Here is a 26,962-nt window from a genome sequence, read left to right as displayed (position 1 = left end):
CAATCAGATGCCATGACACCCCTGATTGCAAACTTTGTTAAGGCTAGACCTTTAGGAAAAGTGGGCGTCTTCACTCGGTCTGTAAATTTAACAACATTTAACTTCAATGATAGATCTTTAACGGATTTTGATTTACGGCTTGTTAAACTTCCAAATTTTCTACTTCTAAATATGTGTAGTGCCACGCCCATATTCCCCCATTTTTGGGTATTGTTATTTTGCGTCATAATACCAATCCACATACCAAATTTCATTAGCTTAGCGGTATTCGTTTTTGAATTATCTCATTTTTCTAAATTTTCGATATTGAAAAGAGGGGGCGTGGTTATCGTCCGATTTCGCTCCTGTTCAATACCAATCTATTCTCGGTCCAGCTAAGCCGCTATACTGAATTTGGTGAAGATATCTCAATATTTGCTCAAGTTATCGTGTTAACGGACGGACAGATGGACAGACGTACGAGCGGACGGACATTGCTTAATCAAATTTTGTTTCGATACTGATTATTTTGATATATGGAAGTCTATATCTATCTCGATCCTTCATATCTATACAACCAACCGTTATCCAATCAAAGTTATAATACCCTGTGTACAAGTACAGCTGGGTATAAAATGTATATAGTGTGAAGTTATGTATGAAAAGCATTATATACTCCTACACTGTTTGTATGTATTTAAGCTTTAATGTGCTTGTAAACAAATTCTTGACATTAATGGAACTTAGATCAATCATCGAAATCATGATCGGCCGAGCTAGTACTGTGTGTACATCTAACATTTTTGATTGAATAAACAAATGTTCAAACCTAACAAACTTTATAATATGCCTGCGAAAAATGCAATAAGTCTAGGATGAAACCGGAATCAGTCGCAAAGGGGTATGCGACTAATGCCAGTTTTGATCTCTTTGTATCCGTTGAACTGTCCCTGTTGTTTGAGCATGTCCTACTAAGAGACTAATTGTACCTATTTATACCCGAACGGGAAAGATAGTACCAATTCCCTTTGACCGAATTGGGAATGAATGAAGACTAATCCCTTTTCTCAACAAAAAGTGTTAGTTTTCGTATGGTACGAGGATATGTACGTTTTAAACGTAATATTAAAACTTGTAAAAGATTTAAAATAAATCTAATAGTGTGTTAGAGTGTAAGCAATCCCTGGAAAGAAGCAGGCCGGGAAAAGTATGCATCCATATTGAGTCCCAGGGCATGTGGGAATAGATTGGAATGTAAAAGCGGATGAAGTAGCTAAAAAGGATGCATCACTTGAAGCTTGCTCCGTAGACGTCCCAATTATATTGAGCGAGATTGAGAGAAGGCGAGAGATGCACATGGTGGACCAAGCGGGAAAGGCGTGGTCCAAGCGCGAGTCTTTAAAGTTCCGAATATTATGTGTAGGTCTTACAACCTTAGACTAACAAGGTTGCTTCTGTCATTAAAACGAGACGACTCTATAGTCATAGCGGGAATTCTGACTGGACACTTCCTTCTGGCTTCACATGCCTTCATATTAGGCTTGATCAGTGATAGCAGTTGTAGGAAGTTCGCGTTGGAGGAGGGAACAATGCGATTGCCGCTTAGACCTATCGCCCTCTCCCTTTTTCATTGAATATTTACAGCGATTGTTAAGCCCATCCAATACTATGGAGTCCTTTTTTGGTGGACAGCTACACACAAAAGAACCTACCTCATAAAATAATACGGGGTATGAAGACTATCAAGGACCATAACGAGGGCCTTGAAAAAACCCCGAATGCTGAGCTGTATGCCATTGGTTATATCTAACCTGCAGACCTGGTGGGAAAGAGCCACAATATAAGTGCATGGTTGACTTAAGTGTGCCCAAATGGCAGACGAGGCGATACATGTGTACACCGATAGTCCTAAAGTAATGCAAGGAGTAGGGTCTGCGGTATGCTATTCTGATCAGGAAATAAACTGATCCTTAAAGCTATCAGATCACTTTAGTTTTTTTCAGCGGAAGTAGTAGCTAAAACCAAGTCAGTAGAAGCATTGGAAGAAAATAGCTTGAACTACAGCCGCGTAAAGTTTCATATTGACAGTCAAGCGGCAATTGAGGCTATAATTTATCATAGCGCAACATTAAAGAGTGTGTTAGTGTGTAAGCAATCCCTGGAAAGAGCCAGGAAAGGGAGAAGCATACATCTATATTGGTTCGCAGGGCATATGGGAATAGGTGGGAATGCAAGAGCGGATGTGATGGCTAAAATGGGCTTATCCCCCATAGCTAGATTGGATGAGACTAAAAGGAGGTGAGACTTGCATATCATGGACCAAGCGGGAAAAGCGTGGACTAAAGCCCGGGATTGTAAAGTATCGAAAATCATGTGTAGGTCTTACAGCCTTATACTAACAAAGTTAATCTTATCATTAAAAAGAGAGGACTGTGGACTCATTACGGCTATTCTGACTGGACACTTCCTTCTAACGTCACATGCCTTTAAATTCGGCTTGGTCAGTGATAGCAGATGTAGGAAGTGCGGGTTAGAGGAGGGAACGATGCGCTTGCCAGGCTAAGACTACAGCTATTAGGATTGATACAGCTGTCAGATCTAGAAGCGGCAAGGGGCATAGGTCCTACAAGCTTCTAGAATTTGTCAAATGGACGGAGCTTTTTTTATAGGGATTTTGATAGGGTTTTTCAGTTTTGTCGTCAAATAAACTTCTGGTAGCACTGCGGACTCATTCGTATATGTATGTAAGGTATTCATGGACCGGCCAGCTCAACCTAACCTAACCTAAGTAAAATAATGATGTATTCGCCAATTTATTCCAAAAGATATGGGTCGACGATAATGGAACACATATGGGACGCATTTTTCTTAAATAATTCTAATTAATCGCTTGTAATCTTTTTTACTTTTACTCTTTTCGTTGCCCTTTTTTAATGTTTCTTAAAATGTGCTACATAGATTTCAAACTGACTAATCTCAACTGTACCCAAAAGGGACTAGAGGGGATCAACTATGCCCCAATGTAGACAAATAGATAAATCGGAGACCACTCGCCTTAGGGATTAATCGCACGATTATTTGCAGGGGTATATGCAAATAGCCATACATACAAACATACAAACATAAGTATATGTATGTATGTATATGTAGAATATCTAGTGGGAATGTTTACGGGCGCTTTATTGTCCATCATATAAATCACGTTATGTTATGACTGATGTTGACTGGATCAACTGGGTTAAGCGCATGTATTACATATATATACACAAACAGACAAATACATATGAACACTTGAAATTCTGGAGCAGAGTCCAACTTATACACGAAAGTATGTCCTACGTTTGGTATGTATAATAAATAACTCAACATACATTTGTATGTATGTATGTATGTACATTGAAATGTGTTTAAAAACCAACCCAGAAAATACGAGCTTCGTAAATGGCAAGACAAGAAGCTTAAGTCAAAATGGCTAAGAACAAGCGGTAAAGCCAACCGGTATTGCGGTAATGACCGTACACAAAATTTACAGGTACGGAAGGTACAGTGGTGTGAGATGCACAAACGAAGGAATATGAAATAAAGTTGAGTAAAAAAGGTGTAAATGAAGAAATGTAGCTCGAACGGATACAAATTAAAGGTATATCGAGAGCTGAATATCATCCAATTCCAACTGCTTATCTCAGAATTAGCTTTAAGAAAACTGTATCCACCTATCTTAATATCTCAAGAGCGCCCTATTTCAAAACTTGATTTAAGAATGTCACATCATTATTATCATTAGGCCGCGATGCAGTGCAAGCTTCATTTAGATCCAAAAAAGATAACTTGATGATTTAAGTACCTGTTCATGCTTTTTACTATATATCCTGGAGGCGAGTAAGAGTCACACCACCTAAATTTGAGAGTATCTACCTTGTCAGAGCTTAGACATTCGCAGAGATTGTGAACCAGTGTTTCATCCTCTAACTCTCAAAAACCACAGGTTTGTGTGTCCGCTAGATTTAATTTACTTAGATAATATCGTAGACTACCCGGGTCCCGTATAGTACCCAGTGAGAGTACGTGGGTTGTTGTTGTTGTGTTAACAATGCTTCACTCCATTCAATGAGCATGACCACTCACAAATTGTCATCAAAGTCCTCTAACGGGAGTCCAAGACAAGGGGGGAAGCCGTAAAAGTTCTATGTCTTGGAGTAGCGTGCCGTGGTTGACTATGTCAAAAGCTTTTGACAGGTCAAGTGTCACGAGCACTGTCCTGTGATGGAGTTTTTCCTGATTTAGTCCGGAATTTATCTGTATATTTGTGGCTTTTAGCGCGGTGGTGGAGCTACGCATTTTGCGGAAGCCATGTTGGTGGGTGGCTAGGCGAAGACACGCCATGAAATGATGGAGCAAGACGGTTTCCAATATCTTCGCTAATGGAAAAAGGACTGATAGCTGTCGTTATGACTCGCCTTCGTTTGCTATTTTACCAGGCTTTAGTATTGGAATTAACCTTGCCATTTTTCATTGTTTGAGAATGACAAAGGAATTCAGCGACTGGTTGGCAGAGTACGTAGGTCCTCTCTGCTTGGGTTAATGGGTTTGGCTGATGCGCCCGTTGCTCGGAGTTGAAAAAAATTGGTCTGTCTTTGTCCAGGGCAATCAATCCAGCGTTTTCTGAACTGCTTTGTTTCCCATGTTCTTCTGGCTGCCCTAGTGTGTGACTTTCTAAGTCCACAGAGGAGGTCTAGACCAATAGATTGCTGCTATTAATTAGATATTCTGCCTTTTCATTATCTTCATGTCCCTGATACCCGGAAAGACATCCCTACAAAACCTTGTTTTTGGCTGCCAAATCAGTTAGACCGCCATTTTATTCATTTTATTCATCCACTTGCTTAGAAGTAGTTGTGCAAGACTGCAAAGCACTCAAGCGTGCCTAGCTGTCTGACATAATGATGGTCTTCTTCAAGGATAAGTCTCTCCTTAATCATTCTTTATCGCAAGCCTCTACTGCATAGATTTCTGCCTGAAATAAAGTGAGGTACCATTTATTGATTTCTTAGAGTTATCATATCAAATTTCGATCCATTCGTGCATCAGACTTCTGAGTCAGGGTCAATATATAAAATCCATGTTTTCAATGTACACCCCAAAGTTTCGTGAGATTGTGAGCAAAGGGGCCATTGCATCAAATAGTTTCAGTATGGGATTTTGTATAAATTTTCTTATAACCTTCATATGCTGTCATTTTTCCGAACTGCAGCTCAGAAATATTTTGAGGTCTCAATGCAGCCAGTAATGCTTCTTTCTCTATAAGAATAGGGAAGGCGGTATTCCCACTAAGGCGCTAAGTGCATTATCAGGGGTCGTTCTCATCGCATCCAATACAAACTATTCGATGCAGTTTGATAGATTTTGTAATTGTTGGTCTTATCGTGATCTTAGGTCTCCAACATAAGGAAGTATAGATGACTATTGGCTTCACAACAATTAAATATCCAGTATAACCTTACTGGGAGATAGTCCTCATGTTTTAACCTAGAGTCTTCAAAATTATATGTAGATTCATATTTGCCAACTCTATTAGAATGATGTCCCACTTGGGCGTTGAAACTTCTATCTTAACCTTACGCTCTATCTACATATCTCTTGTTTTGAGTTCTAAAGGGCACCTAAACACTTGTGTATTCCCCCAGCGGGTTAGGGGGCGTAGAAAATACCAAATTGATTCAAGAGGTTCCCAGCGTAATTTACATCTTCTCCGACTCAATTTGTCAACCTTACCTTGGCGTGGCGAATCCTGTTTCCTTTGCAGCTGAGGCTCTGGCGACCCCAATTTCCTCATGGATCTAGTCAGTGTGAGAGCGGTATGGCCTATACGGTTTCATGTGGTCATACTAAATCGTTCATGACAGTCACAGTCACGTTCCATTTATATGGGCATGGTGTAGTGGTAGTGTGTTGGCCTAACTAACCAATGGTCCACCTCTCAAGTTACAAAGAATCTAACGATAAAATACTTTAAAAAATTTCTCCAAAATGGGGTAAGTTCTCGGTAGTGTTTTCGCAAACCCTTTGAGTATATACCTGCCATTAAAAGCTCATAAGGAAATTAATCTGCCTTGGCGGATGGAATTCGAAATAGGTATAAAACATGTTGGTCTCCCAGTTTGCAAAAAAGTAGGGCCAACGGGTTCTTATGTCTTGCCCTTTCCCTTTTTCCTTAAAAACTGAAACTTTGTAGGGTATGGGTAGCATTATCGATGATGATGGTCCTACTAACGTTATTGTGCTAGCCCGACCATTTCGATAACAATTTGATATGACCACGCCGAACCTCCTAGGTCTCAGGAGTGCTACTTAATCAAAGCAGAGACTTCGATTCTATTCTTTTGGGTTGAGGTAGTATGCTCTCATAGAAAAAGGACGATGAGTTTCATGATCAGATGCATTGTATAATGATAACTTCACCAAAAAACTCACATATAAATGGAGTTTTTTGTTCTCTCTAACCAACTGTGCAACAAAAACAGAAAAAAAACCATCGCGCATAATTCAACAGCAGCAAAATGGCCCGAAAAAGAACTTGTTAACTCATACTTACAAACAACGCGACCTCCGAGTGCTACATCCATTTAATGCAATTGCAGAAGCTGCATAAGTCACTGCCAAGCAAACAAACACTGCTGCGTCCACTTTGTTCGCCAAAAGTTAAATCAACAAATCTTACGGCGAGTATAAGACCCGATTCACCATCATCACCTTTTTGTAACCGCATAATTGTGGCCACTTATTTTCGGTGCGCGATGCTGCAAATGATTACCAGCATCACCTGTCGCTGCTTGAATAAAGTGCGAGTGCTTGCAGTGAGTGTGTGCTTTGAGTACAGCGTCGAACATCTTCATGTGATTTGTTTGAATTTGGGTCACAGTTACAATTAGCCGGTGTTTGTAGGTTCGGCGTGATTATTTTTTATATTTTTTGCGCTTATCTCACTTTTTTTTGCATTTATTGCCGTTGCCATTAACGGTGCCGTTATTGATTTAGCCACCGATAATTCGTGTTTCCTCTGCCATTTGGCTAATTCAAGATTTATGGCTCTTCACTAACGCTTCACCATTGCGTGATTTTGCTTGTCTTTAATATTTGCATGATGTGGCATTTGACGTTTTCCTCTTTAGTCAAGGTTAATGAAAATATATGTAAATGCACATTCACGTACATACACTCACGCTATGTTTTTATGTGAGGTGTGAATATTTTCATATAACTCATAGTGAGACATCGGACTAGTCAAAAAAGAATGCGATCTAGTTTACAGCCGGAACTTTCGGAATAAAAAAGTTTAAACAGTTTGACTTAGACCGTTAGGAACTCAAAGTCATGGCGAGTACTGGGCTTTCCAGAAACTGGGCAAAAACTCCAGTCGAGTTGCTGGGTCCAATTGCGGCCTCACTTAAATTTAAAGCATCTGCCTCATTTTGTTTTGTTGTTTGTTTGTTTGTGGATAATTGATGTATATTGGAACGATTTTTCAAATTCTTACGATTTCGTAAATTCTTACCGCCACCGACCAAATCAAGGGACGCTATTCACGTCATGGAAGGAGCTGATGAGAACTATTAGATATCCACTTCGTTGAAATTACGTTACCCGCAGTCATGTGTCAAAAAAAATCGGGTGTGACGGCCATGCACCCGTTATTGCATCGGAAGCACAAAACAGTAACAAACTCTTAAAGTCGGGAGCAGCAGTTTAGATTAAGACAATTACAAGGAAATGGAGGAGGCCGCAGGACTTCCAAAACACTGCGCTCAAAACTGTGATGGCAATTCTCCTCATGGCACGATCTAACTAATGCCTCTAGCAGCAATTTTACTATGATCAAGAAACTCAACCGTAACAGCAATTGCAAAAGAACCTCAACAAAAATGAACAAAACAAAAATTGAAGCTGAAATCGAAAGCAATATATGAAACCTTAACGGGCACCAAAACGTTAGCTGAAACAGAGATATAATACATCGCTCAGCACCGACTCAAAAGAAAGAGAAAACGGAAATACAAACAAAGGTAGAACTGTGGAACTTTAATGGGAAAGCTAGCTTGCTGGCATGACGTCAGTAAGGCCCAGTGTGTTGGGCTCTAAAACTAAGCTGATCAGTGAAATTATATTGTAACGAATTTAGAGAAATTCCGCTTATTCCAAACCTTTTGCTAACGTTCGAATCGCCAAACTGTTGTATAAATAACTCCAATATTCAATAATGCAAAATGGTCTTTATTACACTACTTTGAGAGTACTTCACAATACACTTATACTTCACAACCAACAGCGTGCTTAAATCAAACTGAATACTGAATCCTCAGCTTGTGCTGCTTTTATACTCTTGTTCATCCATTTCTCCGAAGGTCTAGTCATTTCGCGAAACTGTGTTCCAAAACACTTGTATCCCTTACTTGGTTATTACCTATATACATTAGGGCGGGTCGATTTAAAAATCGCTCATTGCTCTGTGAAAATCGTATTTTAGGGATCAAAATAAGAAACTCTGCCGAAGGAACCATACCTCTAAAACGAATTCTGATGTGCCCCCCTTTGGGTCGAACTTTTGGGTAGGGGCAATTTCTATTCTACCTGCTGTGTCTTGTGGTAGCTTAAAAAAAACAACACAAGCAACTTTACGATCTGCAATTGTGTCACAGTGATACCTTCATTTTTTAAAACGGTTGAATAAAAAACCCACACAACTATGTTTACGACATGCAAATGCATTACAGTGATGCCTTGGTTGTAAAAGGGGGTTGTAAAAACGCTAATTTCTAATAATTTTTTTTAATTTCTTTTCTATTACTAAGTTAAATTCATTTTTTCATTTACACATGTTCTGACTAAATAAATTTCTAAAGAGAAAAATAAACTCTAAAAAGAAAAAACATAGGCATTTTAAAGTGGGATTTTTCAAAATTTGCAAGTTCGACCCAAAGGGGGGGGGGGGGGGGGGGGCATCAGAATTCGTTTTAGAGGTATGGTTCCTTCGGCAAAGTTTCTTATTTTGATCCCTAGAATATGATTTTCACAGAGCAATGGGCGATTTTTTTGCCTCCCCACAAATCGACCCGGCCTAATATACATGTATACCTATTTGTAGTTTATGTTTCTCTTGTAGCCATATGCTGATGACTACATGTGTGTGCGTGAGTAATCTCTTCGTCGCCTTCGATATATGTGTGCAAATGATGATTAATGTGTTTATGTAACTTGCTTTAATGTTTTTGTTGTTGTGCATTTATTTAATAACAGCTTAGTGATTTTAAAATTCGCCACAATATGTAAGCTCTTAATTGGACAAGGTTAAACAGAGATCAACTTTAAATATAGCATAAGCTTGTTCTGAACAAGAGAGCCTAGGCTATACACACACACAGCAATACTGAACCCATATAAGTAGATATTTCTCAAACCACCTTCTGCTGAACTACTGCAGGGTTTTGAGATTGCGATCGTTACTTTGTCATTAGGATGATAAGATCAGCGTAAAATACTACACTGATTTGAAGGTACAATGTGGTCCCTGTAAATTTTGAAACCACAGTCATCATTAATGGCTTATACACACATAAATACTTCCTTACACACGCATATGGCTACAAGAGAAACACAAGCTACAATACATGTATATTAGACTGGGTCGATTTATTAACCGATATCGCGCCATCGATTTTTCGATAGGATTTGGGCTTAGGAAAAAAAAGTTCCACTACGCATACCCAAAAAAATAATTTTCGAGCCTGCAAAAAAAATGGCGAAAGGGTAAATTTTTCGACCAACACACTCCTCAAAGCCCTAAAAATATTTTTTTTTTGTTCAAAAAACTGTTATCGTCAACGTTTTTATAACAGTTTTTTGAAAAAAAAATATTTTTAGGGCTTTGAGGAGTGTTTTGGTCGAAAAATTTACTCTTTTGCCATTTATTTTTTAGTGGAACTTTTTTTTCCTAAGCCCAAATCTATCGAAAAATCGATGGCGCGATATCGGTTAACTTTCGTCCATACAAATCGACCCAGGTTAATATATATAGCTAATAACCAAGCAAGAGATACAATTGTTTTGGAATACAGTTTCGCGAAATGACTAGACCTTAGGAGAAATGGATGAACGAGAAAACTGAGAGTATAAAAGCAGCGGTATATTCAGTTTGATTTAAGCACGCTATTGGTTGTGAAGTATAAGTTTATTGTGAAGTACTCTCAAAGTAGTGTAATAAAGACCATTTTGCATTATTGAGTATTGGAGTTATTTATGCAACAGTTTGGCGATTCGAACGTTAGCAAAAGGTTTGGAATAAGCGGAATTTCTCTAAATTCAATACAATATAATTTCACTGATCAGGTTACGTTTTAGAGCCCAAAACACTGGGCCTTACTGCCGTCATGCCAGCAAGCTAGTTTTCCCATTACAGTTCCCCCGTTCTACCTTTGTTCATATTCCCGTTTTTTCTTTCTTTATGAGTCGGTTCTGAGCAGTGTATATCTCTGTTTCAGCTAACATTTTGGTGCCCGTTAAGGTTTCATATATTGCTTTCGATTTCAGCTCCAATTTTTGTTTTGTTCATTTTTGTTGAGGTTCTTTTGCAATTGCTGTAACGGTTGATTTTCTTGATCATAGGGAAATTGCTGTTAGAGATATTAGTTAGATCGTGCCATGAGGAGACTTGCCATGACAATTTTAAGCGCAGTGTTTTGGAAGTCCTGAGGCCTCCACCATTTACTTATAATTGTCTTAATCTAAATTGCTACTCCCAACTTTAAGAGTTTGTTACTGCTTTGTGCTTCCGATGCAATAACTGGTGGATGGCCGCCACACCCGATTTTTTGATATCTAACTGCGGGTAACGTAATTTCAACGAAGTGGATATCTAATAGTCGTCGAGATTAACGTTAATATTTGAGCACAGCTTACCTTAAGTTCCGGGCGCGTCGTCATTAATATGCAGGCATCTTCACAGGAAATATTGGTGACTCTTTTTGGTGGTGAACGGAGCTTTGATATGTATATATAAAAAAAAAAAAAATGGGATGGCATACTACCCTGTAGCAAAACCCCATCTAACTTTAAATGCTACATTGACCAGCTCCTAGCGAACACTCAGTAACGCATCGTCCACCTTTTTAAATGGGCAGGAGTGATTATTTCAACCAGGCACTTCCGACGTCCGCCTGTTCTATATATCGGAGTTACTTGGGTTCGTAACCACCCACTAGGAGTGTAATTTTAGTGTAACGGAATCAACGAATAATACCATAACTTCACATGAAGCTAATAATACGAGCCACAGTAACATACTTGGTCGAGTACTTAGTGTAGTTTACTGCGCACATGCAGTCCCACTTTTTGTCATTTATTTAATTAGCGCCAAACCATTTAACGATCGACTGTAGCTTATTCTTCTTTATAGCTGACGCGAATAAGAAACATCTTTGAAAACGAAGACATTCTCCTTCGTATATTTTCCCGCATACCCTGCCAGTGACAGCCGATAAAAATAATTTCCAAGTCAAAGGTCTAAATTCAAACTTCATTGCTCTCGCGGCACTAATCGTACCTAAATTCTCCCGTCGAGGACTATAATAAAGGCAGAATTACCCTTTCAGGGCGTGGTTTGACCTCTACAAGCAGCAGCGACTATTTCAGAACCACCCACGACTAAACCAGTTAAGAACTTCTTCAAAAGTTCTGCATAGGGCGACCATGACCCTTTCGTATGACATCACAATGTTGAAAGTCTCAATTGAAAGCACTGCGAGGGGACAGAATTAGGACTAGTGCCGTTTCCTAATGAGACACTTCTGCGCTAGTTCGGAACAAGTGCGATTCGCTGCAGAATAGTGCTAAATTTACTTAAATTTCTTATTATTATTGTTGAACTATTTTCTAGACATTCAAGCATTAATCTCTCTAACAAACTCATTCATCTATTAACAGGCGAAATCCGCTCATCGATTGCACCGCGCAAACCAGAACGTACGGCTAGCATGCGGGAGCGTGAAGCACAATTGGAATTGGCACGTAAACGACACGGCGGAGCGCGTAATGAGAACGCCGATAATATCTCGATTTGCTCGTCAAATGGTGATAATGTATCGTTCGATCAGAATAGCACATACAGCAACAACAACAACAACGCATACACTTCAACCAATCCCAATGGTGCCACCGCCACTACCACCAACAGCAACAACAACATCCGAAATATCTACGCAAACAATTCCTCCAACACAATGAGTCCACAACTTTCATCGGCCGATAGAGCTGCCACTCCTACAATGTCAGCGAGTGATGGCAAACCCCCGACCGGCAGCCGTACGAGTACCTTTGAACGTCGCAAAAGTGACCCAAAAATTTCAATCGCTAATAAATTGGAAATTTTTGAAAATCGCACAGCCAATACAACAATTGGCGCAGCAACGCCTACCAAAAGCAACGAAGTACGTCCAACAAGCTTAAAGGATTCGGTGCGTAAAATAAATAATACCATCGACAATTACTTGAAAGACAAGCGGGAGTATGAAAATATGTATGAAATGGTGAAGAGTCCTTCATCGCCTCCACTGCCACCCACACGTTCGGTGGATTTAATAGCCGGTCAGCGTTTGCTGCCACCCCGACGCAACAATAACAACACAAGCAATTTATATTGCGATACAATGTCTGTGGCAAGTTATACGCGTAGCGAATATGGACCTGGACGTAACTTTGGTTTGAATAATAGCTTGGGTAAGCAAAGTGTTTTTATTGAATCTGAAACTTTGATTTGCATTGCTGATTACTTTTTCTATTTGGACGAACACAGCCAACATTCCACGCATTATATCGGCGTCATATTGCGGCAGCGAAGTGGGAGAATTCGAAATCTATGCACCTTACAGTTACTATGGCAGCGAAACAGGCGGCGATGTAGCTACCGATATCAATGATAGCGTATGGGGCATACCATCGGTAAGTCAAAAAGCCTGTACTTGACCTTAAGGGAACGAGCATCGTTAAAATCTAAAATAATCGTTACACTTACATAGTGAAGACTTGGCGGCCGCCGTTGTGTGGCAACAGCGTGCTTGCATACCACACAAATGTCTAAGGGGGTCGCCTCTCCATATCGGTTTGGCCAACACTTAAAGTAAAGAGTATAATCCATATACATCCCTGATGCCTTCCGACTCTTCGGTTCGCATAATTTGACACTATTGCTGACCAAACGCATGACCTTTTTATTCCCAGCATAGTAAAATCAGGTAGGAGAACCACATGCCGATGTCTCGATAGGACTATGTGACCGACTGTCAAACCCCAAGCGGGTTAGCGGGTCAGAATATACCCGAGGTAAGTATGTCTATCGTAAGAGGCGACTAAAATACCAGATTCAAAGGGCTGTGTAGCGCAACCCTTCAGGTTGCTAGCGCAATGTATAGCTGCTCCAAACCCAATTGTCAACCTCACCTGTCCGCGGCGAATCCTGTTTCACCAAAAGACGAGGCTCTGGCGACCCCAAGCTCCTCATTGAACTTGGGGGTGGGGAGGGAGGGATGGCCTGAAGGTTTAATGTTACGGAAAAATTGCGGTAAAATCTGACAATGAATACAATCAAGAGAACCCGGAAATGGTGTTTTAATTGGAGTAATATTTAGTTTTAGTGGTCTTGGGCAGGCGCCGAAAAATTCTGGGAATTGCCTGTACTCGCGCTCGACTTAAGCGACAAACACTGCGGTAGGTTGCTGAGTAGCCAGTACACTGCGCTCAGAACAACCACAGGATGTATTCTTATGACATTTAATATCATCCGAAAATGCTCAGCATAAAGCTGAGTGATGCGGTTCAGCATCTTACAACAAAGTCATTTAATCTGGAAGAGCTCGACGAGCCTCCTGCTCTTTCCATACATAAAAAAAACAATAAATGAAAGGCGCGACAAGCTCCGAAGAGATTTAAGGCCGAGCCAATTTGCGTCGTGCTCCTTTTAATTTTTCCTAAAAATTGGCGGGACGGGACCTACTTGTTTTATGCCGACTCCGAACGGCATCTGCAAGGCAGATGAGTTTTCACTGAGACCCTTTCATGGCAGAAATACACTCGGAGTGCTTGCCAAACACTGCCGAGGGGCGACTCCGCTTAGAAAATGTTTCTTCTAATTGTTTCTGAAATTTTGATGTTGCTTTGCCCGGGGCGTGAACCCAGGGTTTCGGTTTGGTAGGCGGAGCACGCTACCACCACACCACGGCGGCCGCCTTTTCCATACGGATTTTGTAAATTCAAGTTCCTTCAGGCCCGGCCATCTCGGATCATACGTTAGCCAAAGAAGAACGCAAGTGTCCTAAGGATATCAATAACTGACCTTCTTTTTTACATACTAAGCTCAGCTTATCCAATGTGGATACAAACCATCTCTTTCAGATGCATGTTAAGCAAACTTCTGTACCATTAAACACTCTCTAATGCTAATTGCTTGCATAGACGTGTAAACTAAATAGACCGAATATTTCAACAATTCTAATTGTTGCTGTTGCTGTAGCGATAAGGACACTCCCCGAAGGCCTTGGGGAGTGTTATCGATGTTGATGTTCCTTTTCCGGATGCAGATCCGGTACGTTCCGGTACCAAGCCCGACCATCTAGGGGACGATTTGTTATGACCACATGCGACCTTCTTGGCCATACCGCCCTCCCACTCCCTAGATCCATGAGGAGTTCGGGGTCGCCAGATCCTCGGCTGTTAATGAAAGGGGATTCGTCACGGCAATGTGAGGTTGACAATTGGGTTTGGAGAAGCTATATATTGCGCTGGCAACCTGAAACGTTTGCGCTACACAACCCCTTAAATCTGGTATTTTAGTCGCCTCTTACGTTAGGCACACCTACCCCAGGTATATTCTGACCCCCTAACCCGCTGGGGGAAACAATTCTAATTCAAATATCCCGCTTACACGATAGTGGCACAAAAGACCGAAACGTTCCCGATTCGTAACAGTTCATGGATTTTGACTCTGTTATCACCAAATGTCCCTTCCATTACTCTTTAAGTAACGTTTCTTCAAAAAAGTTTCCCAACTTGTGGGACATGTGATTTCTCCAAGCCGTCTCAATCAGCTTTCTTCAAGTTGATGTATGGAAATTGAGAAGGCGGAAATCAATGGGTTTTGTAGGAAATTATATCTCCGTTCATATTAGAAAGAACAAACACAATGCGATGGAACATTTTATAAGGCAATGTCTCGAGCTGTCTAAAAGGTAATACTTTTCCACACATGTTGCTTCATTCTAAGACGTCTAACACTAGACGAAAAATTTCTTATATTATATGTCCTACGGTTGTGGTGTTTCACTATTATTGATCTTAAACTAGCATTAATAGCAAATATATTTTAATTGACAGAAGCCTGATCTGGCAGGGCCAAACATTCTGACCTAACCACACTTACAAATATTTTCTCGGTATTGAACTTGAAACCCAATTTTTTTTTAATTTTTTTATTGATCTCAATTCTGGTCTAATATCAATCGAGCTGCATAACAGCCCTGAGAATAAAAAAAAATTTAATGATATTTCCATTATTCATATTTGTAATAATAATTCTAAACTTCCTCACGTTCTTTTAGGCCATCAAACATCGCGCAAAAGCTACAAATCGTTTGCGCATGCGCAAAGGACGCAGTGTTGTACACAAAAACATTGAAGACAATTATACTGCAGTAGTTGTAGCTAATCATGAGGCCTTAGCACAAGTGCTCGATCAGGTAAGTATCACTGAATTCACATATGTATATTTTCGGATTCCTAACTCTTTCCATTCTCCTGCAGCTACAACAAACACCAATTATACCGCCCGCTTTACGGCCTTTAGCCAATGCCATCAATTTACGTTTTGAAGATTTCACCATTTTAGATGGCGCACAAGCATTTGTGGTTGGCAAAAAAGCATTCCATGCCGCAATTTGGACTACAGCACCTGTCACCTTAGCGCTCTCAGCCGATTGTAATCAACTCTCTGGTGTCGGCGGTGAATTGAATCAACTATCCGGCGGTGTTTGTGGTGTACTTAATCCTATCACGGAATTTTGTGATTTAGTGCCCAGCTACCATTTACCGTTAATGCCATCAACATCAGTAACCCTGCTACAAGCAACAATTTCAGTGTTGCCACGTTTACAATTGGATACACTGCAAACAATTGGAGCGATACTTAAAGGAAAATCGCAAGTGCTGGACAATAGCAATTATAATTTCCGTGGTTCAATACCCAATTTGACTGCAGCTGGATTTAAGGATAGCACTAGTGCGAATGCTTTACGTAATGTGGTCTCTGTGCAAAATCTGAGTACGCTAAATGAAGAGTCATCGCTAGAGAAATGTGGCAGCATTTCGCTGGAATCAACGGGTGGAGAGCATAATGCAACAACAACTATCGCGGGTATGCCAGCCTTTGATGATGTTATGACACGTGAGGTGGCTTTTATAATGTTACAATTAGTGAATGGTATGAAGAATTTGCAAGCTAAGGCAATTGAAGAAATGCCGTTGAGTCTATCGAATGTGGTGCTATCGAAGGATGTGGAAAACAAAGATGCACAAGCGCGCCTCTGCGTATTGCAAGGGTGAGTTTAAATGTATAATCTATTCTAACCAAAAATTTCGTAGAGATTAATCCATAAGCAAAAACGGGGATAAAAAACATACGATATTGGCTTTCGCAGTTTGCAATTGGGCCGGTTCTAACATATTTTTTGAGTAATTATGTAAAAAACTAAAATAGAAAATGTAGGCGTGATCTGCCGTCTTTTCTATTCAAACTGCATAATTTTTTTCCCTTTCAAGCTTATGTAACAGGTATTATAAGGGGCCAAAACGCCGATCTTCGAAAAAACTAAAAGCAATAAACTACACAGCTCTTCGAAACTTTTTAGCGAATCTGGTAATGTGACGCTTGGTAAATTATTCTCATGTAATTTGATGCCCTGAATTCGAATCCGTTATCAGAATATGCCTCGCTGATATCAGATCCGCCCTAACCTCAAAAAATGATGTATCGAAATACTGGTTTTTCGTTTTATGAGGTTGGGGTCGAACGACGGTCGCGCTAATTCAACGCATCACATGTCTAGCATTACCATATCCGCCATCCGTGTTTTTGTAGCTGTGTAATTTATTTCTTACTTTTTTTTCGAACATCTGCCCCCTTGTTAAACCTATTATATAAGCTTGAATGGAAAAACAAGTATGCAATTTAATTAGGAAAAGGAGGCATACCACTCCTAGACTTTTGCCCCTATTACCGTTTACAACTCAACTCTGGTTGAGTTGAAATTTCGCAATTTGGTATTACAGATTACAACTCAACCTGTCAAAAAAAATTTCGGTTGAGTTGTCTAGTCTTACAACTTTTTGTGGCATTGCCGTTTACAACCTTGTGTTGGTGTAGTTGTCAAAGACGTCTCATGCAATTTTGCAGTTGTTTTGAAAAAATGTTACGTTTTAGAAGACGGTTCACCACCTAATTTTTAACAAAGATGTTCAAAGTTGATATCAAAAGACACGTTTCGACCTCCGATTTAAGAATCCGAAAACAAAAATTGTAATTCTTTGCGACAGCATGGCACTGCTAATACGCGTCCAAAAATATCGAGACGCGTATTAATCTCGAGAACAATAATCCGAAGGCGGAAAAGAAACATTTTATCTCTCGTCCCGAGATATTTGTAGTTGAAGTTGGCGATTTTCATGTGGTTGTAATGTTGTTGTCTTTTTTCGGGTTTTGTTTAATATCTTTTCAAAGAGTTAAAATTTTTATTTTCCGCCTTCGGACTATTAATACTGATGCCAAGACGCATCGTTTAATACCTCTCTCGATATTTTTGGACACGTATTAGCAGTGTCATGCTGTCGTAAAGAATTACCACAAAAATTAAAAATTTTATTTCTAATAAAATCTAATTTCATGTGGTTGTTGTATTTTGCCAGATTTTTTGTACACAGCTATGCAGAAAGGTGTTAGACCCAAACAGAGTTATTTTTACGAATCGCGGCCAAAGGCCGCCAACGCAGAAAGATGTTCTGTGCAAAAAAAACTGTGGAACGGGCCTCATATTTCGCTCTCGAATCCTAAAAACGGAGATGGAAACCCGTCTTTTGATACCACCTTTGATAAGAGTTAGATGGTGCACGGGCTTATAAAACGTTACCAAAAAAAAAGCAAAACATTTAAAGCCGATAGTTAAACCTTTTTTAATCAAACAATAATCAACAATTTTGTACACATTTCTAGAAAAAACAACGTTTAAACGAATTACATTGAATAACTTTTTGACTTTAGTTGGACGAGGCTGGCCGCAGTTCGGATGCAACCAAAATAGGTGAAATAATTATGCGAGTCCCATTGATACTTATCACTACTCCTGGGAATCCTATTTGAGTAAAATACAGTTTTTTCTGTTTGGGTTTTAATCTACTTCGCACAAATATTCTCCTCAATAATATCTAAAACCAGTCCAACACCAAAATCATTTCCACATCATATTTGATAGCTGCCGTCAGCAAGGAATCGGAGTATGGCGCATAATTTTAAAATACGAACGCGTATGCGGAAATGGTCCTTAATTTTGTTTAGTACTGAGTAAAATGCTTCCTTTCAAATCTGCAAAATAACTTCATATGAAACTCATTATTTGTTTGTCACTTAAACATTTTCTTACTTGGTGCTTGGTAGTTCCAAGTGATTGGAATGATCACGCGAATGTTTTCCGTATTCGCGAAATGTCAATCACCAACATTTTTGTCATTATAAAATAGATTTCATATAATATTAATAAAAAAATCACATTTGAAAATGCTTAAATTTCTGCCACAAATTGATCAGCTGTTTATTTATCTGTCAAATCATCACTTTCTGAAGTTGGCAACTCAATTCAATTTCAACTGAAATAAGTTGTAATTCGTAATACCAAACAGGAGTTGAGTTGTCTTAAAGTTGAGTTGTTTTAATTACAACCCAACTAAGTTGAGTTGTAAACGGTAATAGGGGCATTTTAGTTTTTTAAACAAAATATATTACGATGTGTCTAATTTCGAACTTCGAAAGCCAAAATATTTGTTTTAGAAGTTAACTTCGACAAACACGGAATTTACTCCTTACCTTATGTATGAACCCTTCAAAAAGTTTTGTTTGGAGGTATACTCAGCCAAGTGCTGTACTGTGTAAGAATAAATCAGTAGTCTTGAACAACTTTTCTTTTTCTCTCTCTCTCTCTCTCTCTCTCTCTTACACAGCAACAATAATGATGAAGACGAGCCAATGGGCACACTTTGTAAATGCGCACACATTGCACTCACCGAGCTATTGCCACATACCAAGATTACACCAATTATTGCCGATATTTTGTTGAAAGAACGTGCTGAATCTTTATCGAAATCAAAATCGGTATTAGAATTTGTACTTTGGGGACCATCAGATGTTGTGCTCTCCGGTTCGATTAAGGAACGTGAACTTGCTTTACAACGTTGGTTAGATTTAGAACGTGCCACAGTACTACATGGTTTGGTGCGCACACGAATCGAATTAACGGTTTACGATGAATGCCATTTAATGTTTTTGGTACGTTCAACGGCGAAAATGATGAATGATGCAGCGAAAATTGTATGTAATTATCAACAACCGTTAGCGGAGCAAATTCAACATAAACAACAAATCGAATAGAGCTAGGCGTATTCAGTATGAGGTGGTGTTATAGCATCAGCTGATTTCTTCGTCTTAGTTATTTCCAAGTAACGTTTTGGCACAGCAAGATGTCATATAATCAAAATCAATACTAATTTTCCTTTCATTTGGCATACTTCTGCACGGCGAATTGGGTTGTATCCGCTTTGCCATCACCTTATATAGATTCGCCTTGGTACCGCGATTGTGAATAGGAAAGGAAGTTTTTTTCTTAACTTACTATTAGTAATGTAGTAATTAATTAGAGAGCGACCGATCATGGTTGAATGCAAGAGTTCGGCTCGGTTTCGTTTGGTGTTAAATGTTCGGCTTTGTCGGATTTTTGGCCATAGTTCTGTTTGACTTTAAAATCGCTGTTCAGGCATTCTGTAAAACTTGTAAATTATTGTTTATTATGTCGTAACAGGTTATAGCTCCGTTATAAATTGAGCTCTTATCTTACCGTCCATGTTAAGGCCAGAGGGCACGATCAATTGAAAAATTTATTTATTTCTGTCTATCCTACTTAAAGAAAATTGTATATAGATTATCTGTATATTGGAATATATTGGAAAATATTGGGGTTTGCCGACAAAGTTGACAAAGTTGCAGAAGTGATTATTTTTTGTCAGCTGACTTCAGATTACGTATGAGATACTGCGAAAATTCTAGACAAAAAGGAGCATCGATAAACAGCACAGGAAGGAGAATTAAATCGTACCAAAGTTGCTTGGCGGAATTTATTTTTTTTTCTTCATTCGGGCTCTTGTCGTTTTCGAGGCGAGCTGGAGTAAGGAAATATGCGGCGAGAACAATTCGGTTTATTTTAGTCTCTATATCGACTGCTACGTGTAATATCACCCTGTCTTGGCAGCCAGTTCGAAAGCACTATATATTACACCTTTTTTCAGAATGACCTATGTCAGCTCTAAATGCATTGCGGATTTAGGGTAATCGTCGAAATGTAATTTGAGAAATCAATTTTTGAAAACTTAACTTGCGGGCTCAAAATAATGTAAATCAAATGCCCGTATATTTGACAAAGGCTCTTATTTACAACGCGAATTGTACTAAAGATGCTGGCAACCTGGTATGTCCGCCATAGAGCTATCACATTAGTGAAAATAGGGCACTGCGTGCAAAACGAGATGGATCTGTTATTCCTTATTCCCTATGCCTACATAGTAAATGGTTAATGAAGATTTAATTTAAAGAAATCTAGTTGCATGAATGTGGCAGCACTAAACCATAACCGACTATGCGATGTTGGCCGGTTTGTAACAAAACGCGCCAGCTATCCCTGTTTCGCAATAACTGACGCCAATTGAGAGCACCAAAGGAGGTCCAGTCTTCCACCACTGCCTCTTGCAACTCGTGATTTGTTCGTGGATAGAGGAATTTACTTACCTACTCAGTCTAAAGTAGCACTTGTTGGCAAGAGTTATTTTCCGTTTGATTTCTAAGCTGACATTGTGTTCGCTTTTAATACTGGTTCCCTCATAGACGAAGTCATACACACTCTCCAATTTATATGCGTCGTTGGTGATGGGAACTGCCAAGGCGCAAATGCACCGATTCTTTCTTCGAGTATAGAATTTACCGCAATATCCACTTGTTTGCTTCCTTATCTAATCCGGAAGAAGCAGAACTCTCGGCGCGTTTGTTAAGATCAATAATATAGTATAATAGATTTTAACACCACTGTATAGTTCTACTGCTGGAATTATCGTCTCAGGTATTATGTTAAAAAAAATCGCACGAGAGGGAGTCAGTCGCCTTGTCTGAAGCCCCGTTTGCTTTCGAGTGGCTTTGAGAGGTCCTTCCCAATCATTGCGGAGCTGGCAGTGGCCATTTGGCAGAGCCATTTCAAACTTGCAGGGACTTCAATTCAGTCATAGCTTCATATAAGCAACATCTTTTTGCGCTGTCAAAGACTGGGCCCGAATCGAGTTCTCTAAATCAGTTTTTTAAATCGCAATAGCTCTGAAATTGTTAATCGGATTAGGGAAATATTTGGAATGGTAGCTACCAGTACTCATTAGATCCATAACTTATTGTAATTATTACGACTCTTTTGGCATATTCGTTTGAGTAAAATAGCTTTTCTTACGTGATCGTATTACGCGATACGGACCCTGATTTGAAATCGTCAAAAAATTTTTTGAGTGCCAATTCTTGTAGATTGTCGATTTATTTTTTAGGGCAATCACAATGCACAAAAATCCAATTCAAGTGTGAGAAATTCCTTTTGAAGCTCTCCCATCCTAACGAGATCCAACAGTAGCGTATTTTATATCAAAAATTATTCAATAACCCAGGAATGTTGAATACACCGTGTTCGAGAAATTAAAAAAAATTGGTAAAAACTGTAATCGAGTCAAATACCCTTCTCTGATTTTAAACTATCAATGATCATATCTTACGTAATGCCTGATTTATTATATATCTAAAACAAAATCAACGAAAAAGCTATACTTAACTAATTTTTCTTTAAGGACTAATTAACGGCCTCATTTAAAACATTGTCTTGTCAATAATAAAAAAAGTTTTAAATCACGTGCCTGTCTGTTACGACCTCGAAAATGTTATTTACATAAAGTGCCAAATTTCTAAAAACGAAAATTAATAAATATAAATAATATAATAATTGTTTTATTAAAAACAGGAAAAAAGAAAAAATAACAAAATAAGCAAAGCGTATCTTAATTTATAAGAGAAAAAGAAAAAAATATTTAAAAAATGCTCTCTACTTGTCAAAGCCTAATGCGTTACATTTATTACCCATACATAAATACATTAGCACTATTTAATAAATTTATCATATATTTTTGTAAAAATCAATAATTGTTTATTAATTTTTATTTATTTTTCAAATATTTTGCTCTGTAATTCATTATTTGTTTCAATTATGTTTTATAAATGTTTACTGGTGTATTTATGTATTTTTATTAAATATTATAAATTTATTCGTTTATTTCATATGCAATATTTTTCAGTTTTTTTTTATAAATCTATTATTTTTGTTGAATATGAATATTAACTGTGTTTAAAATAAATAATATAAAAGTTTCATATATACATATGTAACTATGATGAGTATATGTAATTACATAATAAACAATTTTATTGTACCGTTATCTTTTTGTATGCATTAGGTTGGTGTTTGAGAAATATCGTACATTTAAATTTATTATTATTTTATGCTTATAAAAATTACATACATATATACCATATGCTCTATATCATATATTGTATAACAATTTATCGAATAAATGAATATTTATGAAATTAATATAATATAAAAATAAAACTGTTGTTTTTATTTACAAATGTCTCAGCAGCCGTTAAACTACGCCTTTTGCCACTCTATTAGAGTAGTGATGGATTGTAGATCAATCCACAATTAGAAATAAAGCTCCATCATTAACACTTCAAGGCATTTGTGTATTGAGACGCAATTTGACTCAAGGTTTCATTTCGCTTGGTTCAAGAGACATACACAAATGGACTGAAGTTATCGATAAACCGATTATCCCGCTTGCACCAATGACCCAGCATCAAAATTGAATATGTCTTTAAGCAGACAAGATGTTTTAAACTCTTGTTATGCATTATATAGCCACCATATTGTAGATTAATTCACAACTAGATCCAAGGTCATATCACTAACGGTTCACGCGATACGTGAGATAACGGTTTATCGACAACTGCTGATGACTAAATCGATTATTGTGTGTACCTATTGAAGAAAGCAAAACCTCAAAATTTTCTTTATTGCATTATGCAGCTACCTAGTTATAGATTGCAGCACAACTTCACTTACGGTTATACCGCTACCGGTTAAGGCGCTCAGTGGATTAATCGGTATACCGATAACTACAGTCGATTTGTATATATCTCTTGAATCAAAGCAAATGCCTAAACTTTTGTTACTGCAATATATAACTTCTCAGTTGTGGATTAATCCAAAACTTAATTAAAACTTCTACCATTAACCCTTCAATGCAAAATGCGAATTTATCGGCACACAAATGACCCAGCGCCTAAATTGTTCTATATCTCTTAAATCAAGCAAGATTTTTAAAGCTTTTTTTGCATTATATAGCCGCCAAGTTGAAGATTAATCTGCAATTTAATACAAAGTTCCATCGTTAAACCTTCAAGGCGAAAATGAGAATTTATTGGTACAGAAATGACCCAGCAGCCAAATTGCTCAATATCTCATAAAGCAAGCAAGGTTTTCTAAACTCTTGTTTCGTATTCTATAATCACGTACTTGTAGGTTGATCCACAATTTTACTCAACGTTCTAGCATTAACGGTTCAAGAACTACGTGCGGTATCCGGTCTGTTGACAACTACTGACAGCTATACCGATTATTGTGTATATCTCTTGAACCAAGCAAAATTTCAAAACTTTTTTTATTGCATTATGTAGTTATTTACTTGGAGATGTAGGCACAGCTTGCTTCAAGATTCTACCGTTAACGGTTACGGCGCTAAGTGCATTAATCGGTTTTTCGATAACTACTGTCCCTTTGTGTATATCTCTTAAACCAAGCCAAATGAAAGCCTTAGTAAATTGTATCTTAATCTACAAATATAATGCAAAAAAAGTTCAAAAAATCTTCATGCGTTGAAGAGATACGGATCAATTTATGTGCTGGGTCATTTTTGTACCGATCAATTGAACTTTCGCCCTGGAGAGTTAATGATGGAATTATAAAATTGTGGATTAAGATACAAGTGGGTACTTATATTTTGCAAAAACAAAAACTTTGTCATTTCTCTTGGTTCAAGAGATGGACAGTAGTTATCGAAAACCCGATAAACCCACCCAGCGCCTTAACCGTGGACAGTAGAGCCGTGAATGAAATTGTGCCGCAATCTACTGGTAGGTAGCTACATAATATTATGGAAAAAATTTGGAAGTTTTGCTTGGTTCAAATATACAAAATAGCCCGTTTAGTCGCCACCACTTGTCGATAAATCGGATATCTTACGTAGCGCTTACCCCGTTAATGATTGAATTTTAGATCAAATTATGTATTAATCTACAACTAGATAGCTATATGAATACAATACAATTGTTTAGAAAATTATGCCTGCTTCGAGAGATATTGGCCAATTTAGCTACTGGGTAATTTCTGTACCAATAAGTTCTAATTTTTACCTTGAAGGGTTAATTATGGAACTTTGTATCAAATTGTGGATAAATCTTAAAGAAGGTAGTTATATGAATGCAAAAAAGTTTCTAAAATCTCGCCTGATTCAAGAGATATAGGACAATTTATACGCTGGGTCATTTGTGTACCGATAAATTCGCTTTATGCGCTGAAGGGTTAATGATAGAAATTTATGTGAAAGCAGAGATTAATCTGCAAGAGGTTGCCTAAATACTGCAACAACAAAAACTTGTTATACCTTTCATGAACATGAAATGGTATATTAACTTTGGTCCGATGTTTGTAACGTTAAGAAATATAGAAGACAGACTCACCATTAAGTATACCGAATTGATCAGGGCGACGAACTGAGTTGATATAGCCATGTCCGTCTTTCCGTCCGTCCGTCCGTCTGTCTGTTTGAACGCAAACTAGTCCCTCAAATTTTGAGATATCTCAATGAAATTTGGCACAAGGATGTATTTTTGTATTATATTAGACATTTGTCGGATCCGGTAGGATCGGACCACTATAACATATATCTCCCATACAACCGATGGTTCAGATAAAACGATTTTGGTCATTCCTGCCGCAATTTAGAAAGTATAAACGTGAAACTCGGTGATATATATTGTAATATATTATAGAAGATATACTGAAAAAATCACTTTGATCGGAGCTATATATAGCATATATCCCATACAACCGATCGTTCAGATAGAAAGATTTTTGGCAATTTCTCCCTTAATTTCCAATATAAAAACGTTGAACTTGGCGATATTTATTCTAATATATCATGGAAGATTTCATGAAAAAATCATTTCGATCGGAGCTATATATAATATATATCCCATACAACCGATCGTTCAGATAGAAAGATTTTTAGCCATTTCTCCCTTAATTTCCAATATAAAAACGGTAAATTTGGTGATATTTATTCTAATATATCATAGAAGATTTCCTGAAAAAATCAGTTTGATCGGAGCTATATGTAATATATATCCCATACAACCGATCGTTCAGATAAGGGGGTTTTTTGCCATTTTTTATTTTATATTTATCTTAAAAATCGTTTAGGTATGTACATCTGTTCACTATATATTTCCTATCTTATACATCCGATTATTTGGAGATTACGAACGGGATAAGATTATTGTTCAGCCCCATTCATGAAAGGTATGAAGTCTTCGGCACAGCCGAAGACAATCCCGTCCTTACTTGTTTGTCATTTGGCTTTGTTCAGAAGTATTGACAGTAGATATCCATAAACTGATTAATCCACTTGGCACCTTCACCCTCAAGGCTTTTGAATTTCGAGCTTGAACAAATGTTATTCAGAATACTGGCTGCTTTAGATACTTAAGGCTGTTTTCACCAGCTTCGGTTATTCTAACTTTATTTGATACAAACCTTTCGATGATCTGTCAGGTAGAGTTTGAGGTAGTGTTTTCAGGTTCATTCTACAATTAAACATTTTCAACCTTCAGCCAATTCAGAGTTCATGCTCTAGGTACAAAATATGTATATTCCACCGCTTTGCTTCTAGGAGGACGGATATATGCGGAATACGAAGGAGCAAGATACATATTTTCGGGCAGACGCAGGTTTTGCATGTTTTTGGACGGGTGTTTCGTTAATTACCTGCCTAGAAAATCTTCTTGAACGTCAAAAAATATACCAAGCAAGTTTAAAAAAAGGGACGGAGCATTTGTTTATTTAAAGATATGATAGGGGTGTTCTCTCCCAACGGGATGAGGCTGTTTGACTTCCCGCGGTTCGAAATATGGTCATCTGCAGTACCAGATAGCAGCATAAAAAGACACCACGCGGCCATTTAGCTGTCTTCTGATTCAAGAACACGAAACCAAATCGGTTACATAGTGATCGACGTAAACATAGTTCCAGTGTCCTGAATGTGCGCACTCTGAGAGGTCCATATATCGACTCGGACCTTGTGACTGCCAAGATACGTACACGCCTTAATGCAGCAAAGAAAGTGCGCGCAGTGACACAAGGAAAGCTTGCCGTCAAAAAGCCGCTCACGAAGCACACAGCTGATGACACCTGCTCACCGAGAGTAGTCTTCGGCC

The 26,962-nt window shown here is 38.3% G+C and overlaps 2 protein-coding genes across 9 annotated transcripts in view; one reads left to right on the top strand and one right to left on the bottom strand.

The window, feature by feature from the left end:
- Positions 1-22,984, top strand: part of LOC137237621 (serine-rich adhesin for platelets) — a 248,678-nt gene extending 225,694 nt beyond the window's left edge. For all 4 annotated transcript variants that reach the window (XM_067761485.1, XM_067761484.1, XM_067761486.1 and 1 more), the window contains 5 exons: positions 11,953-12,744; positions 12,821-12,966; positions 15,618-15,755; positions 15,820-16,613; positions 19,282-22,984. In XM_067761485.1, the coding sequence (XP_067617586.1) occupies positions 11,953-12,744; positions 12,821-12,966; positions 15,618-15,755; positions 15,820-16,613; positions 19,282-19,708 (2,297 nt within the window). In that variant the 3' untranslated portion in view covers positions 19,709-22,984. The remainder of the gene's footprint in view (positions 1-11,952; positions 12,745-12,820; positions 12,967-15,617; positions 15,756-15,819; positions 16,614-19,281) is intronic.
- Ppcs (phosphopantothenoylcysteine synthetase) overlaps positions 1-26,962 on the bottom strand; it is a 167,049-nt gene that overhangs the window by 1,056 nt on the left and 139,031 nt on the right. The gene's annotated exons all lie outside the window — the stretch shown is intronic.

The sequence above is a fragment of the Eurosta solidaginis genome, chromosome 1 (assembly GCF_040869045.1).
Source record: "Eurosta solidaginis isolate ZX-2024a chromosome 1, ASM4086904v1, whole genome shotgun sequence".
Lineage (NCBI taxonomy): Eukaryota > Metazoa > Arthropoda > Insecta > Diptera > Tephritidae > Eurosta > Eurosta solidaginis.
Note: the sequence above shows the minus strand (reverse complement) of the source record. Positions and strands in the feature narration are given on the sequence as shown.